General features: G+C 35.8%; 3 protein-coding genes across 6 annotated transcripts; all 3 read right to left on the bottom strand.

Moving 5' to 3' along the window:
* Positions 1-5: 5 nt before the first annotated feature.
* On the bottom strand, positions 6-1,864 carry LOC113742508 (uncharacterized). The gene is made up of 4 exons (XM_027270339.2): positions 1,625-1,864; positions 580-789; positions 210-475; positions 6-119 (listed from the first exon to the last, which is right to left on the bottom strand). The coding sequence occupies exons 1-4, from the start codon at positions 1,743-1,745 to the stop codon at positions 6-8; spliced, it is 711 nt and encodes a 236-aa protein (XP_027126140.2). The 5' UTR covers positions 1,746-1,864.
* Positions 1,865-2,900: 1,036 nt separating this feature from the next.
* On the bottom strand, positions 2,901-7,229 carry LOC113728191 (uncharacterized). The gene is made up of 5 exons (XM_027252738.2): positions 6,458-7,229; positions 5,408-5,659; positions 4,283-4,426; positions 3,522-4,205; positions 2,901-3,397 (listed from the first exon to the last, which is right to left on the bottom strand). The coding sequence occupies exons 1-5, from the start codon at positions 6,563-6,565 to the stop codon at positions 3,155-3,157; spliced, it is 1,431 nt and encodes a 476-aa protein (XP_027108539.2). The 5' UTR covers positions 6,566-7,229; the 3' UTR covers positions 2,901-3,154.
* Positions 7,230-7,781: 552 nt separating this feature from the next.
* On the bottom strand, positions 7,782-16,529 carry LOC113728182 (V-type proton ATPase subunit a1-like). 4 transcript variants are annotated; one of them, XM_027252724.2, is made up of 18 exons: positions 16,054-16,527; positions 14,620-14,664; positions 14,011-14,133; positions 13,766-13,873; positions 13,173-13,286; positions 12,909-13,082; positions 12,503-12,640; positions 11,927-12,034; positions 11,702-11,809; positions 11,440-11,588; positions 11,004-11,157; positions 10,389-10,549; positions 9,982-10,188; positions 9,644-9,827; positions 9,471-9,554; positions 8,962-9,155; positions 8,820-8,879; positions 7,782-8,540 (listed from the first exon to the last, which is right to left on the bottom strand). In XM_027252724.2, the coding sequence occupies exons 1-18, from the start codon at positions 16,192-16,194 to the stop codon at positions 8,336-8,338; spliced, it is 2,457 nt and encodes an 818-aa protein (XP_027108525.2). In that variant the 5' UTR covers positions 16,195-16,527; the 3' UTR covers positions 7,782-8,335. The 4 variants fall into 4 exon arrangements, with proteins under 4 accessions (XP_027108525.2, XP_071933450.1, XP_071933449.1 ...); XM_072077349.1 differs by having other exon boundaries at positions 14,011-14,146; positions 16,054-16,145; XM_072077348.1 differs by lacking the exon at positions 7,782-8,540 and adding an exon at positions 8,584-8,608 and having other exon boundaries at positions 16,054-16,529.
* Between the last annotated feature and the right edge of the window lie 681 nt (positions 16,530-17,210).

The raw sequence follows: 17,210 nt of genomic DNA, 5'->3' as shown, positions 1-17,210 counted from the left end.
GCATACTATTTAAAACTATTTACAGGATATGATGTTGACAGAGGCAAGGATCTCGGAGAGCTACTAGCTCTGGCTGCCGTTTTTCTAGCCCCATGAGTTGAAAGGACTTTATGAGAGGCCTGAAAGTACACACTTTCAGAAAGGCTCAGTAAGTTACCACACTAAATGGAGTAAAAGCAGATAGAGTCATCCTGACACTTAAAACTGACCACAGAAGTTGAAGCCTGACGAATGTGAGCTGGTGAAGTATGCTTCAGAGACAAACAAACTGTCCCTCGATCTTTACCGGAACAAGCAGCCGGTGATGCTTTAAATAAATTCTTCTCAGGTGTACATGGGTTAGCAGAATCACGGTTGAACTGAATATCATTAGAAAGAGAGGTGGTTGCTTCTTCAGTAATAGCACAAAGCGCCTCTCTGGAAGAATTTCCAAGCGTCCCAGTAATCATGGATAACTCAATGGGATCCAAGACACCTAATAAAAGATGAAAAAAAGTAATTAACAACTTATACCATCTTTAACTTGCAAAAGAGGATTTTAAAATCATGTATGAACATAGGCAAGAAGAATTGCAAAACCATCTTCAGTGAAAAATGCTTGATTCCAAGCTAAGCTTTTGCGCAAATTGTATCCTCCACCCTTTTTCTTTTTCTTCATCTGCATTGGCTCCATACTCAACTTTGGTCCTTCAAGTTTGTTTGTAGTAATATTCTCCTTGTTGGTCATGTCTTGATGAGACAAGCTATTCAGTTTCACTGAAGCTGGATCATTACGGACATTAATCCCCTCTGCAATGACAACAGCTAATTTAATCACCTTTCATGCACATTTTTCACTCTATGAAAAATCTCAAACTAAATTAAAACTAGCATTTCCAAATGAAATGATGAAAGATCACAAAGAACTAAAGTTAAGCAGTCAAAACGGCATAATGAACAGCATATACTTAGCCAGGATTGTCCATAAGATATCACCGTTTGCTCTTGAGTTGCATCAAGATTAACAATTTCCAGAGCAAACACAACAAATTACAGAATCACAATTCGCTGGCCTTAACAATTCATAATGTAAAACAAATAAAAAAAAAATTAAAAGAGGCTTTTCTTTCATTTATTTTTTTTTTCTGTTTAGCATTATTCTTCATTGAAAAAAGAAAAGTAAGCTCCAATCAATCAGAGCTCAAAATACCTAGGAATTATTTCAAGCTTAAAAATTTGTGACATAACAAAACAAGTAAGCCCAAATTTTGCCGTATCAGTTACAAGCATCTTCTTCAAACAGAAAATTCTATATAATCATAAATTGAGAATTGCCTGGTAACCAATAAAAGAAGAAAATAGATCCAAAAAAACTTACCCAAATAAATAAATAAATTTTGAGGCCAATTGCTGGTAGTATTTATTTAGAATATAGAAACCAAAGAAAAGCCACCAAAACCAAAAACCATGAGGACTACGTTGGAATTATGCATACAGGGAAACATACACAGGTCCAAATCAAACCCTAGAAAATGCAAAATTTAGGCAAATGGCATTTGGGAAGTTTACAAATAAATGTACGAGCAAGAAACATAAACCAAAAGAGTAGCATAAGAAACCCTTAGTAGCCAGAAAGAACACTAACTTGCAGTTGCAGGCGAAATGCGAGGCTGATGGTAAGGTGACTTGTGTGAATGTGGAGTTTGTTGTTGAATTAGAGAACCGTCTTCGGGGAGAAGGCCAAGCTGCTTGGATTCCCATTCCATTTTTTTGATTATTTGGCACCAGCTTTTTTGAAAAACAAGAAAAAAAAAAAAAAAAAACTGACTAACTAACAAATTACTACTTACTAATTTTGAGGGAAATTCGTTGGGAAATTTGGGGCAATGAATGAAGAAATGAATGCTGGATTTTTTTTATTTTTTTTTTTCAAAAAGTTAAGGAGCGGGAATAGAGATTTGGTTCGGATTCGCCGGCTCGGACCGCCGGGTCTAAGGTCTAAACAAGACAGGTTTGGAGACACGTGACTTGTCTGCAGCAATTCTGCAATTGCATTTTATTTTTATTGTTTTCCCATGAAAATTGCTAAAACTTTTAAATTCGGATTAGATTCTGTGAGTATAAAAATAAGAAGAAAGTCTCTCTATTTTGGTGGGATTGGATCAACGCTCTCTCTTTTTTTTTTTTTTTTTTCTCCCTTAACTATTAGTTTGTCATAGTTTACTAGTAATTTCAGTATGCAAATGCACTCAATATGTCATCAAATTTCTTTCTAAAGGAATAAAAGAAAAAGAAGTCTCATAGCCATAGGCTGATATTTATAAGTGAAACGTATAATTAATTGACTCAATCTAATCCCATAATTGTATCCCTCAATTCACTTCGCTATTACTTAAATGTAATTCATGAAGGTAATACCTATTTTTAAATTTAACAGGGGAATTTGCAATTTATTTTTTTTATAAAAAAAAAAAAAGAAAACATAAAAGATGACATGTGTCTAAATTGATTTAAATTTGAAATACCACTAAATTTACTAAACGGATTCTGCTGTAACTTTACAAAGGTTTCTGTAACTCTATAATTCAAATGCATGAAGTGAGGAAGAATGGGTTAGAAGAAGAAGTCTGAGCGCGAAATCTCACATTTGAGACCTCTCATTTATATCATATATCTATAAAACAAAAACAAAAAAAAAAAAAAAAAAAAAAAAGCATGAAAAAATTTGTAGGTTTACATTACTGCCTCGGGATGGTTCATGGGCGCCTTGATCTTGTTCTTGGATCTTTTATGTTCTTACCCTGCCAAGCCATAATTCTGAAATTTTTTTTCCCAATAATATTTTAAGGAATTAGCGCTCTGGTTGGCATAAAATACATATCCGAAAAGAGCAGCAGAGGAAGGACCTAACATATCAGAAAAACTTTGAACATCAAGGCTCTTTATTTTTTTTGACCAAAAAGAGACAACAATATACAGCCGCGGATAATACAATAACTCTTTTCAAGCCATGTACACATTACCACCATACTGCCCCCTTACTCGCAGAAGAAGGAAACTCCAGTTTTGTAAGGTTGTAGCTGAAATGCCTCCTAACGAATACCCGATGGAAGCAACAAATTATTCATGTCGTTCAAGACTAGACTCGAGCTTTACTACTATTTAGTACATAACTCTAGCTGATGTTACATTCTCTGGGATTCCCAGTGACGCCCTCCTCTGAATCACCATCAGAAAATCCTAAAATGTAAGCATCCCGTCCATCATCTTCATCACTCTCAATATCCTCTCTGTTAGGCCTTCTTTCGATATAAGCTAGAGCTTGCCTCCTATGCAGACGCAAAACATGCATGATGATATCAGGAGTAAGTGCAACACGTGAATGATCCTGCCGGCGTTGCTTGTTACCCTCCATTATCTGATTCAAGCATTAGATAGTTAGACACAAGCAATTCTAGCAACAAAATTTCAAGAAAATCACGAGCATCTAACCGTAAAAACCTAACATATATGCATAGATGTGAAGAGTTCTGGAACGGTACCTCTTCAGCGTTTGGAGGTAGAGGAACAACATCATCTGAAGTGGGGGCCCAAAGCTTTATACTTTTTTCTAGTCCACAGGTAGCGAGAACGGGAATATGGGGATTGGGCTCCAGCTGATTTACAATCTGTCTATCGCCTAACATTAAACGAACAAGTTTAGCCCCCTTCTTCTTCCATATAAATATATGACCACAATCAGACCCGCTCAAGACGTATTCATCATGAGGACCAAAGAAACTCACTCCTTTAACAGTTTGGCAATTTCTGTGTCCTGAGAAAACTTGTACTTCTTCCAAATTATGCACATACTCAGGAGTCATGGATGATGGAGAAGGACCTAACCCCATGTTCTTTTGAAACAGATAAATGAGCTCATCATTATAAGAAACAAGCAACTCACTCATGCTGGAGTAAGCTAATGCCGTGATATGAACGTCATGAGTCTCAATCAAGTGAGAAGGGCAAAATGTGTTAATTGGACTGTCTACATTACTTGAACCATCCAATTGGTACTTTCTGATGTCATAAACTCGTGCATATTCATCTGAACCTCCAACTGCAAAGTAATTGGGGTTTCTCGAGTCTATGGCCATGGAATTCAGCCTTATGCAGTTTGAATTACGCTGTTCCGCGAATGCAGAGCAATAGAAAAGCTTTGTAGCAGAATTAGTTCGAAGATCATACTGCAAAAGAAGCAAGGACTCTTGTCAGAAAAGCAATAACAAGCATTTACAATTCAATTTGAACGGAGGTAACCTACATGTTGAACTAAACCATCCTCGCCACAGCTATAAAATATGTAAGGACTCCCAGGTTCAACTGCAAGCTTGTGTACACGACCATGGTGCTTACCTAGCCTTTTTGTTTCTACCTGACTGTTTTCCAACACCTCGCCAAGCCTGACCTGCAACAAAGCCAATATTTACAATGAAAAGGAACCTTTTTAATAACAGATTTTCTGTCAAGAAAATAAGAGACATCATGTTTTTTTTTTTTTTTGGAAACTAAATGTCATGGCAACTATGATCATCTGATCATCTCAAATACTTGGGGTCAAATGAAGAGATCTGTCAATAGACCATAACTTCAGTTCTCAACGGAAAAAGGTTAATGCAATAGAATGTAACTATATTCAGGTTGCAGCATGAGTCATTTTAATTCTTTCTTTCAGTCCTCGATTCATTTTCATCCTTATCAAATTAAAACCAAATAAGTCTAGTCTTTTCTCCTGGGAAGGTGGCTGAATAGATAGTTCGAGATATTAGGGGTATTATTGCTGGTTGGTCTAAGTGCAAGGCTACTTTAGAAGCTTTAAGTCTATGTGCAGCTTTTAGTATTCCTAGTTCTATGTTTGTACAGTTTATTGTTCATATAGCCTAAGAGTAGTGGATTACTGTTGATTAGTGCTCTTTTTCCTTTGTAATTGTTCAGGGGTTTTCCCTCGTGTATGCTTATGGCCTTATCAATAAAATTAGTAAGCTTTAAAAATAAAAAATAAAAAAGTTGAATTCATGTTGAATTCATCTAATACAATGAAGAGCATTAAGCCTGGCAGTGTCAATAGCCTAATACAAAAGTTGGGTAGAACGTATGAGTGCTGAAACTGTAGCATTGGCAGGGTAAGAGGGCATGCAATAAGATGGTATTAACTTCGTACTACAGTACATTAATCAGGAAAAGAAAAGCAACAGACTACTAAGCTCATGCGCAAATCATTTCCAGTTGGCAAGATGGCCCTCATTTATGCGGGCAAGGGAGTTGAGGCAGAAGTTATTCTATCCCAGAAGGCATAAAAATGTTAAACAAGATAATCCTCGAGGAAATATGAAATCCACACCAAATGTATTATCCCATATGTATAGGAACATATAGCAAAAAAGATTACCTTGCCATCAGCTGAAGAAGTGACTATCTTTCGATCATCAGTGAATGGCATGATTCTTGCCTGGAATACATTGTCCAAATGGCCAGATGGATATGAGAATTTTAATGCCTTTGTAGCCCATTCCCACAACTTGATTTGTTTGTCATCGGAGCCCGACACAAGGTGGTCACCAGCGGAGTTGAATTCAATGGTATTGACACATCCCTCATGACCTGTTAACTTTCCATACAAACCAATCTGCTCCACCAAGTTCTGCATCAGAAAGACTATGAATTAAAAAAAAAAAAAAAAAAAAAAAAAACTAGGTTTGAGCTACTTTACACGCTGCATTAGAATCTTTGAAGAGTTGCTAGCTTCCACATACAAAGACACACTCACAAGATTCAATATGTGATTGGCATAAAATTAAATTCAATGTGTGATTGGCATAAAATTCAATCAAAGCAAACGTAAATACACATCACAAAATCCAACAAGAACAATCAAGACACTCCCCTTGTAAGAAACTCAGCATGTTGACACTAGAAGTTAAACATATTTAGACCCCAAGGCAGCAATATACAATGAAAGTATATCTGCTCACGAATTTCTGACATCATAATGGTAAGTAAAGTTAGTACTGCCAACATGAAGGATTACAAGAAGGATAAAAAGAGGAAAGCCCCAAGGGAATTCAGACTTCTTTTTTCATTTTCTACGCTTGTCACCACAACCAGAAGGAATTTCCACTAGACTTCCAGGAAAATATACTCATTCTCTACATTTCACATGAAATAATTAAAGAACCATACGAATTCCGATATATTAACCAGTTAATGACCTTCAAATTAGATCAAATTCATCAAAGCACCACCAGCCAATTATGTCAGGAAAAATTGGTATTTTCATTATCGAGTAAAGAGTTTATGCAAGAAATTCTTTACCTTTGCGCAATCAATTAAAAAAAAGGAATTTAACTCTAACAACAACTGAATTAAATTTAGGAATAGCATTAAAAAAAAAAAAAACTTTAGCATATGACCTGAACATATAAAATCATTAAACAGAAACCTGGGAAGCAGAGATGTGGCGGGAGAAAGTACTGGGGGAAGAAAAACCTATCTCCCTCTTGTAAAATTCCAAGAACCCATCTTCAGAAGACTTGAAGCGTCTCTTCATTTGAGCTCAATTTCGTCCAGCAAAACTTCTTTTTAGCACGGTTCCAGCTTTCAGAGCTCAATTTTGATTGACAAATACACAAAGATTAAACGATGTTAACATGACTTTTGAGTTAGTGTATGTCATTTAGATACAGCATCTCCGTAGATGCGATACATATTTCTCCTACTGCTCCAACTGACGATTGGCGCAGTTGAAAGTGGGATGTGACCTTAAAATAAAACAATATGGTATACAAATTTTGGAGTAATATTAGGATTAATAAAGGTCTAATTTTTTTAGAAAGAAAAAAATTGTGTGGAAATATGTAAGACTCGCGAATTGTGATGAGGATTGGGATGGAGAGAAAGAATAAAGGAAGGAAACAGGGGAAATCAGAGGAGCTTTCATGATGTAACTGGAATCATTCATGGGGATGGGCTGGCAGTTAGTACGACGTCGTGGCCTTCATAGCGCCTGTCACAAGTTTTTTTAAAAATTTTTTTTTTTTAATCTTCCATCCCTCCTCGCAATCTTTCCCACCTTCAATTGCTAAACCCAACACGATTCAAATCATAGATCGAATGGAAGGGTAACTATTGAGCCAACCCTTGATTATCATCACAAGTTACGAATCTATATTCGTGTATATGTATTGATGTTTTTTTCCAACAGAGAATGAGTAAATTTAAAATAAAATAAAAAACGAAGAGAAAGAAAAGAAGAATTTCGATTAGCGATCCTCATCTAAAAAAATAATAACAATAAAAAACTAGGACAAATGTGTTTCTTCTTTTGTGTAAATAGAAACAGAAAGAGCTTTCACTATTTTTTTTGTTTTGTCAACACAAAGAGTATACCAACTTTGTCGAACTATCTAATCTCCTTACGTTTGTGCATCTTGTCCCCAAGAATACACAAAACAATAAAAGAGATGACTCAAACATGAAACCTCAGGACCTAAAAAAGTTACCTCAAAACTATCCGAGCCAACCCAGGAGGCTTTCACTAATTGTTCAACCATAAGAAAGGAGAACAAATTAATTGTGAGGATGATCGAGTTTGTTAAGAATCCAACTTTTTTCTCGACCGATAAAATTAGCCTTGTATTATTTTCGTACGTTCATAATATATGTGGTCTTACAATTCTAAAACCCTGCAAGTCCTTGACATGACCTTGAGTACGGATCCATTCAAAGATAGTATTGGTATAAAGCATGAGTGACGGATATCTATCTACCATTAAGAACGTGCAATCCGACTTTCTATAGCACAAGCATCTTTTTCAAGTGCTGTAAGAACATGCTACATCATTACAAAAAGAATAGACGGGTGGCCTGCAAAAATCCACGGCACCAGGTACAATCTCTCTCTCTATGTTTGTGTGTGTAATTGTATAAGGAGATTCTGGATCTTTGCCTCCACAAGGAATTATCACCATGGATATCCAGTGTACAGGATCCGAGCTTTGGTATTTCTAACACCTCTCTCTATATCTGGAACATCTAGAGAAGAGCAAAGAATCTACGGAGACAAAATTACAAAATCTTTAGCCCAACAGCCTTACAAGCACCTTGAGCTGACTCCTTTACACCAATTATGCCTAAAGGTTCTGAACCAAGATTTTACAATTTTCGGTTAATCCAAGCAGCATCATGTTAGAGCAAAGAAGTGCGTAGTTCTAGCCATCCCAATTAATCCACGCTTGTAAAGTGAGATTTAAGGCACAACTCTTCCTTGCATTGCTTCTTTCCGAAATCATTCAACAAATATTGGTGCAAAATTGACATCCTAGTCGTCATCGTCAGTTAACGAGGCAAAGGAGAACGGCCTGAACTTATACCCGTCACCATGATAAAACTTGTTCTGGAATTCTACCCAGTGGAGACGCAAAGCGTGAAGGAAAGCACTAAGGGTCTCCATCATGAGCAATATAAATGCTGTAGCAAAAGCAAAAACTGCTAGTCCCACCAATCGTATGATGATATTTTCATACCTGCAACATGCATGATTCAAGAAATCAAACAGGTTGGATATATGTCAATCACATAGAAGATTTATATCCTGCAGATAACAGAAAGGAGATTAAACTCTTAAGTGCAAGTCAACATGAAAATATATATATATATATCAACAGGTAGACATGTAACTAAAAGTTTCATTTCAACCTCTGATCTATACAAAGAAAATTTAAATAAAGCAGTTACTAAGCAGTAACTTTGTTCAGTACACATCTAAAGAAATAAGTCTCATTAAATTGGTTGTAAAAACTTACCCCCAGGCAAGAAGCAGAACTTTCTCATAGAAAACAGTTGACAACTCGGAGTGAGCCAAACTGTTAACAGTACCAGCAAATGAAAATCTTAAAATGAGCACAGTATAGATATCTCAATATATCAATCGAAAAGCAAATATACCTCAGGGCCCATAGCCTAAGGTATGATGCAGTATTCGAAACTGCACCAAGTACAAACTCAATAGAGTGTATCATCTGATGCACGAATTCCTCACTAAAATTAAAATCTTCTTGGTGTTGCCTCGCGGAGTCAGGTTCATCATCAATGTTCATATCAGAGGTTCCAAGTAACCCATATGTGCGGCCTTGAAATCTCTAAGAATGCAAAGCAAGAATACATATTAAGACTACGAGATAGAGAGAGAGAGAGACTCTTGCCAGAACAGATCTGAGATACAATCTGAAACAAATATCTAAGTATTATTTTAGACCATTTAATAACAAATAATTAAGGAACATTATAGACCATCTAATCTTTGCATGGAAATGTGAAGCCCTTTTACTTGGTTTTCAGAGAATGAGCATGTGGAAGGAGAATACCAGAAACAAAAATTTCAACATGGCCACAGAAACTTAAATGCAAGGACCTCTACTCTCTCTTCTCTCACAAAGGTTAAGCAGACATAGTACCTCAGTGTGAAGTCTTTTCAAAATAAAAGGCTTGGGAAACAGCATCCAAGGAACAGCAACTACAGCACAAAGCAATAATATGACCTGCAAAATTAAAATTTGATTAACAAAGATGGAAAACAGTGGTATTTAATAATAAAATAATCAACTATAGAGAAAATTAGAGATTGTGCCTGAAGTACACCCTGGCCCCAGAACAACTTGTTCTCACCAAGATCCTCAAAAGGACTCAAGAACATGTAAATCATTACATGATAGAGGTCGGCTTGAGAACCAGAGCACCATTTGATAACAATCAGAAGAGACAGATACCCAAAGAGGCAATTAAGGAAGATCATCTGTGGCACAAACTGGTACCTAAAAACACAAAATAAGCTCTTTTACCCAAAGAGGGAATTAAGCAAGATCATATGTGGCACAAACTGGTACCTAAAAGCACGAAATAAGCTCTTTTACCTGTTATTAAACAGTGCAGAACAAATAATAGAAACGATGTGGAAAGATTACATACTTGATATCAAGTGAATTTCCAAAAAAGCGTGCATTGAAGTAACTTAATATAATTCCTAGATTCATCTGGACCACACCCAACAAAATTGACAACTTCATCTTAAGAGAGTTTAAGAAAGGCAGTTCTGTGCGACTTCCTCTCCAGCTTGGATCCACTCCAAATGGATAAGGATCCCGAGATTTTATTAAACCTATTGAACGGGCATCACTGCCAAGGCAGATAAATAATGTCAATACAAAGGAAAATTAATCAAAAACATACAACATGCTGAAAAGTAATTTGTTTGTTCCAACTTGTTGATCTATGGGATTTCTGCATGTTGAACATATGTAGAAATCTTATGGATCACCAAGCTGGAACAAACAAATTACTTTTCATCAACTTAAGACTACAGCAAGCATATCTACCTGCAGGAAGAATCTCGGCATTTGTAGGCAGACTCCCCAAAAATGTGAAAAGGAACAGAAAAAAATTCATTGTAGATCAACCCACAGTATATAGAAAATATTGACATCAACAGGAGGACATAGCGGCCACCAAACAGCATCTCCATAAAGCTACCAAGTTTCTGATGGGAAACAAAAACTATGATGAGAACATAAAAGTTGCATGTAAATAATAATGTATATAAGATTACAAATGCAACATTAGATTTCAGGAAAGTTCAGCCACTGATCATGATCAAGAAAATTAAAACGCATTTAACTCTCAATTTAACAAGAAGTTTCTGCTGCTTTTTCAACAAGTTCAGCATTCTTTACTAACACTTATGATCAGAACAGAATTAGCTTCTGTTTGTAATTTTTCCTTCAAATTTTATTTCTTCTTTAACAGTGCAACAGCCGATAAAAACAGCTTCTTCTAGTAACCACCCTCTATAGCATCTCTAGAATAAGAAAACTGATTTAATCAGGGTATATGAGTAGTCAAAGTTCTCAAAATATAAAGCAAACAAGAATTTGGCTTAGTTAACAGCTAATGATCTATCATGAAGAGAAAAAGATCAAGAAGAGATAAGATACCTGAGAACCTAGCTTTCTTTCGCGGGCTATGAGAACTAATGCTCCCAACAGCAAACATATTCCATGACCCCAATCACCAAACATCACAGCAAAAAGAAAAGGAAATGTAACAACGGTATAAACAGCAGGATTTGCCTCCTGATAGTTAGCAACACTGTCCAAAACAGATTACTTGTTAGCACTCTATCAGCTTTGTATGCATTCATATATTATATACCAACCAGACAAAACTTCTCCCACCAGTGCTCTGTGTCATGTGCTGGTTTATATACATATATGACCCAACCAGACAAAAAATAAAGACAGAAAAAGAGGGAGAGGGAAGAGCTTTGGATGCAGAAATCCTCTAATCCTTGTCACAATCTGCATAGACAAAGAACAGGTGGGATGGGGGAAGGAATTAAAGCTCAATAATTACATCTGTATTGCATCTTACCCGTATGCATCAACAATTTCTTGAAATGCACTTGTGAAACGATTGGTTCTGAAATATGTTGGAGGTGGTTCCACAGCATCCATCACATGAAATATAATGCCAACTTGTGAATTGCTGTCAAATGTTGCTCGTTGCAAAGCCTCTTGTATCTATTACCCCAACCAAAAAGAAAAGGTTCCCTCATGGAATTAATATGAGAAATATCGTAGCAAGTGACAAATTCTTACAATGGCAAGAACAAGTAGAAATTATAGCAAAGCACCTTTGCCTTTGCAAATATTGGGCACCATCCTTCACCAACCAGACACTTCTTCGTAACATCAAAATTCAACATATTTAAAGTGTCATACACAGCTTTTTCCCTTCCAACCTAGAGAAGAAATATTAGAAAACCTTAACTCAGCAATCGTGTAAAAATAGCATCACTGAACCAATCGTGAACAACCAAGCTCCAAAAGTGTAGCAGTAATTGATATAACAAATTTACCATATTCATCCATTTCGCAAGCTGGAAACCAATTGAGGTCAAAGCCTTGTCCCGATGACGTGTTCCAGCATCCAAGGTGGTTTCTAATTCAGATAGACGAGATGAAACCTGCAAAACATTAGGCAATCATGCGATTGCTATTGCTGTAACTTACACAAGGACTGCAACTAATCCATATACTGGATGGTAAAGCCATTGTAGCAAAGAAGAATGAAATCAAAGCCAGAACATAAACCGTTTATTCTAAAGAACTGCTCACTTCTTGGGGAAATGGTCACTTACATATTTAAGCCTACATCAATAATAGTCCACCTTGCACCAACCTTACAAACTAAATAACAGCGGTTTTTCATTTTAGATATATTTTAAGAAAATTTTGGTAAAAAATCAGGACAATGCATACGAAGACGAGAAGTATGCCTTGCGCATCAGAAAAGAAAAACAATTGCCACAGTTTCCTAGTTATGTAAAAGGTAAAACTCACATAAGCTAGACAAAAGTCAACTTAAGTGACAATATCTAATTCATTCTCATTACAAGTCAGAGAATACATAAATGATCAATTTCAAGACATACTTCTCGTGTTATCTGCATCCTTTTTGTTACATCTTCTGGGACAGGGTAGCAATTGGCCCCAAATGCTTCACATATTTTTAATATTTTTGTTCTTGCTTGCTCGCCTGAGAAGAACACTACAAATACTGTTTTCTCAACCTGCAAAAGCAAGGAAGCAAAAACAAATTAAAAACTCATTCAATCGCAACTGTTAGTAGTGATTCCACCAAGTAGGAATGGAAGAAGACAGAAAGAAAGGCATAGATCTTCAAACCAAAAACCACAATCAATGCCATGTAGGAAACAGAGAAAAATTTTTTTACTACAATAGCTACTGCATTCAGTTGGTACTTTTCCTTCCTATTTCCCACCTCTAGTTAATTAGACGACACAAAGTTCAAAGGATACAAAGGAAATAAGGCTTGACCATTTCATTTGACGAAGGATCCAAAATTTGATCATCCGCAGCAGCCTGATTGAAAAACATATTGCCCCTTGTAGCCCGAAATAGCATCCTCTCAAATGTGAGAACTTTGGATTTACAAATAATACCACTAACAAATCGCACGCCAGATTGAACTGAGGGACCAGGTTGCATCTCCTGACAAATCCAAATAGAAAACTAATCAACATAACTGTCAACATGGGTTTTCCTATAGGATAGTATTTGAAAGCATTTAAAATCAGTCACCTGCTCAAGCAGTGAAGCTGTGTCAGCATAATGATCATTCGAATACACATTCTCAACCATTTCTCTTTCTTGCACAGTTGAGTTACTCCTACTTGAGACAAGAAAGTCACTGGCCTAAATTGCACCATTAAACAATAGAAACATCAGATTATTGCTCCCAATGGACCAAATTTGTATTACATCAGAATGAAGAAAATTCAAGAAATTAAATACATATACTTCTACAACTAGAATAATTCCACATGGAACTTAATAGTATAGTTGTAATAAGGAAAGAAAGATTATCATAATCCAGGTCAACTAGACTCTCAATACATTTCAGAAAATATAATGATATTGCAAGGGTCACGCCCACATAAGAACCTTACCCCATGCATAGGTAAGTGTCATGAGGCCTACTATTTTAGCTTTGCAGAGAATAAATAACCAGATTATCTTGATATAAAGCTTTCATCTATAACTTTTTCAAGCAAACTACAGTTTGAATAGCACTGATGGGCAAAATTATTTAACATGAGTACAATGTAACACACGTGTTAGCCAGCATATGATAGCCAAAGTTGAACTATCTGCAAATAAAAAAATCAGTATACCTTTTGCAACACCATTTTGAACTCTAGCAACTCATTATAAGTTTGCTGCAATTTCTCAGTGTTGCTATTCATTTCAATTAGCTCATGTTCATGCTCTGCGAGTTGCATCTAGAAAAAGTAAAACAACAGTAGCACTGACATGAATATATTAGAAAAGCCAAGTGTTAAGCAAAAAAATAAAATAAAATAAAATAAATAAACTAAGTATCTGTAAGTTGACTGGGGTAACTACGACAAAATGGAACCTCCAATTCTTCTAATTCAATATCTGGTTGTGAAGCAGGATGTGGAGATGGCAGCAGGCCAGCTTTATGAATCTGATCTTTGAAAAATCGCAGCTTTCTTGACATCTCCGCACATCTTTTCACCTGTTAAAGATACCTTGTGAAGAAAAGCAACAAGGCTAGGACATATTATAGCCGGAAGCCTGAGAAATCAAGCCCAACATACAAGTAGGCCAGCAAATCTGTCAATGACACTAGAGTGGACATATCACCAATCATGTTACACAATTCACCACAAATTAATCTCACCCTCCATGGTAGAATTAGCTGGTCCACATATTTTGTAAGGCAACTTCTATGCATCTACTATTGAATTCTCCGCAGGCCATTTTTAAAGGAACAAGGAGTCACAGACCACGAAGAAATGACTGCTAGTAAAGGCAAAGGATCATGATAATGTAAAGTTTTTTCATTCCTTTCAGGCGACAACACCACATTGCTAATATGCATAAGACAGAAGCACTGACGATATGGCTTCTCTAGAAACATACATGTGCAAAGGAACATGATGGTAGTCAAAACATATTCTGTAGGGCGATGAACATGTAAGGCAATTCCTGTAATGTTTACCTGATTAACAAATGTTCGTTGAAAAGGGCTCTTTTCATCATTTAACTGCCAATACAAAAGTCAAAAGTCACATGGAAAAGCTTATGAGCATGATGAATACTAGCAAGCAGAGAAAGTTATTTTAAATCAAGCTCAGTATCACAATAAGGAAAGACTGACCAAAATGACTTAAGAATCTGGAAATTGCCACATCATGACTCATTATAGAGTAAAATTGTTTGTGAGATGATGCAAACAATTTTAAATCAAGTTTTAGAAAAAAAAAAAAAGTTAAGAGATAAAAGGTGTCACAAATTATGATCATAGTGCTTTTTCCACTCTCATAAATCCTGAGAGAGACTAGAGCTAGAAAATATTAACAATTATCAATCTAACCAAGGAAAGTAAACATTTTCCAGGCTTCTGGATAGGATAAAATAGATTTGATCCAACCATGTAGTTTGATTTGCTTGTAAATTGTAAAACACGTGATTGAGTCCTAAAGAAACTAGTTAACATACATCTAAAGTAGAATAACCAAATCCACATCATCTCACAGGATCCATCTTTAAGTACTTCTTGCATGTCTAAGGATGTAAAATAGTTCCGTCTAGGCAGAGTTTCCACAATTCCTGAACATGCCATCATATGGTCCACTAGTCATGACAAACTAAACATTACACAGAATAAGATTCTCTAGGCGCTAGGATTAAATTGAAAAAAATGCCAAATTCTCACTGTGACATTAGATCATAGAAAAATGGTTATCACAGAAAATAGGTGCTCTTAATGCATGCAACTCCTCTTAAGCAAGATTTTTCTGTTATAGTAATTTCTTCTATTTGTGGATAGCAATCCATTCCTTTTTTTTCTCATACGTAAGAAAGATTCATCGAGTAATAAATTATGCATGGTTCCTTTGTCTCTTCATCTACATTTTCCAATGTAAGATGTGCATTATTTTTTAAGAGTCTATGCATCTTATATTTCCAAGGATGCTTCTAAATAATTTTATAGTTTTGGTTATCTAGTAATGCAAATCTAGGACCAGAAACTAAAAGTTACCAATTGCTACAGAATAGTCATTCATATGATCCAGATAGCCACTGTACGTATTGGTATGGACAACTAGTTTACAACCTTCCCTGGTGAAAATGAACCAAAGTTCAGCATACATGCAGAAAATCCATCATATCCCTATAGATTTGACAAGTTACCCTACAGCTTGCAAGTGTCTTCAATCCGCTAAGTTCTAAACTAGCCTCACTTGAACTGAATCAATGCAGTTTCTACATACTCGGCTTCAATAGCAACAAAAACAAAAGTCTAAACAGCATCATCCTTCCAGAAATGGTAAAATTAATCAGGAATAAAATTAAAGAAAAAACTCCACACAATATCACATAGCTTTTATGTAAATCTAGAGAGCAAAAAAAGAGAGGGAGAGATCCGTACGTCGCGGAACTGAAGAAGGCCGAGTTGGCCGAGGTAAGAGATGGCGCGGTGAGCGGACTCAACGGGGATGATGAGCTGAACAAAGGTCATCTTCTCGGACCGCATCAGATCCATAGGCGGCAAGTTGTCCAAGTACTCCATTTTCCATCAACCAAACAACCCCTTCCCCCTCAATCTTAATAGCAATGGTACTTCAAATCAAATTGATTTACTGTATAAAATTTTGCTATGACGCTTGATCTCGGAATCCCTTCTTCAGATCTGAATTCCGATCAGTTATGTAATAAAAGTAAACCCCACTCAATAACTGAATTTTTCCGTCGTCAATGAGAGTGAAGGTTTTCTGGGAGTGGGGCGGTATTATTTTGTTCGTGATGCTGCCATCAGCAACTGACTTTCGAATCAGGAATTTCGCATCCTTCCCATCCCTGGTGCCAAAAAAAAAAGTGACTTATATTGCAAGAGAATTTTCATATGCTAGTAGTGGGTGAAAAAATATATAAAACTTTATATTAAAATTGAATCATTGACCGTCGTTAATTTTTGCCTTGTGCAAAAGTGGCATGACCAAAAGAAAAAAATAATAATAATAAAGGCACTTTTCTTTTTTTCTTTTTTTTTTTAAGTTTGCCCTACATTCAATTATTATACCCGCGCTTGTGAACACATTTCTAACTTGCTATATAGGGTCTCACCTTTTTAAATTTTTAAAATTTTTTTCTTAGTTTGAGTTATTAACTATAATTGTTAGTATATAGTTAGAGGAAAAACAAAACATTAAACATATTGATATTCGCAGTTATTTTTCCATTTTAACGAAAAATTAAAAATATTACACTGCACAAATATTGAGTGTGGGACTAACACTTATTGATTTTAATGTCTAAAATATATGATCAATCTTATGCATCAGATTAAATCGACTAAAAGAGGCCTAATCTATATATAGATAATATAATGTGAACTGTGTGACTAGTCTAGTTCGACTTTTATTATGCAAATAATCCTAATAATCTGTTCATATAAGAATTAAGCATTTTTTTTCTTTTCTTTTCTTTTTATTTTTTATATTTTGGAAATATTAGAAATTTGTCTAGGAAGCCTCGTATCCGCCTGGGACCTACAATCATGTGTTCAATGTACCCTAGGATTTTGCG

Source organism: Coffea arabica, chromosome 1c, assembly GCF_036785885.1.
Source record: "Coffea arabica cultivar ET-39 chromosome 1c, Coffea Arabica ET-39 HiFi, whole genome shotgun sequence".
NCBI classification, from domain to species: Eukaryota; Viridiplantae; Streptophyta; class Magnoliopsida; order Gentianales; family Rubiaceae; genus Coffea; species Coffea arabica.
This window is presented reverse-complemented; position numbering and strand designations above follow the sequence as displayed.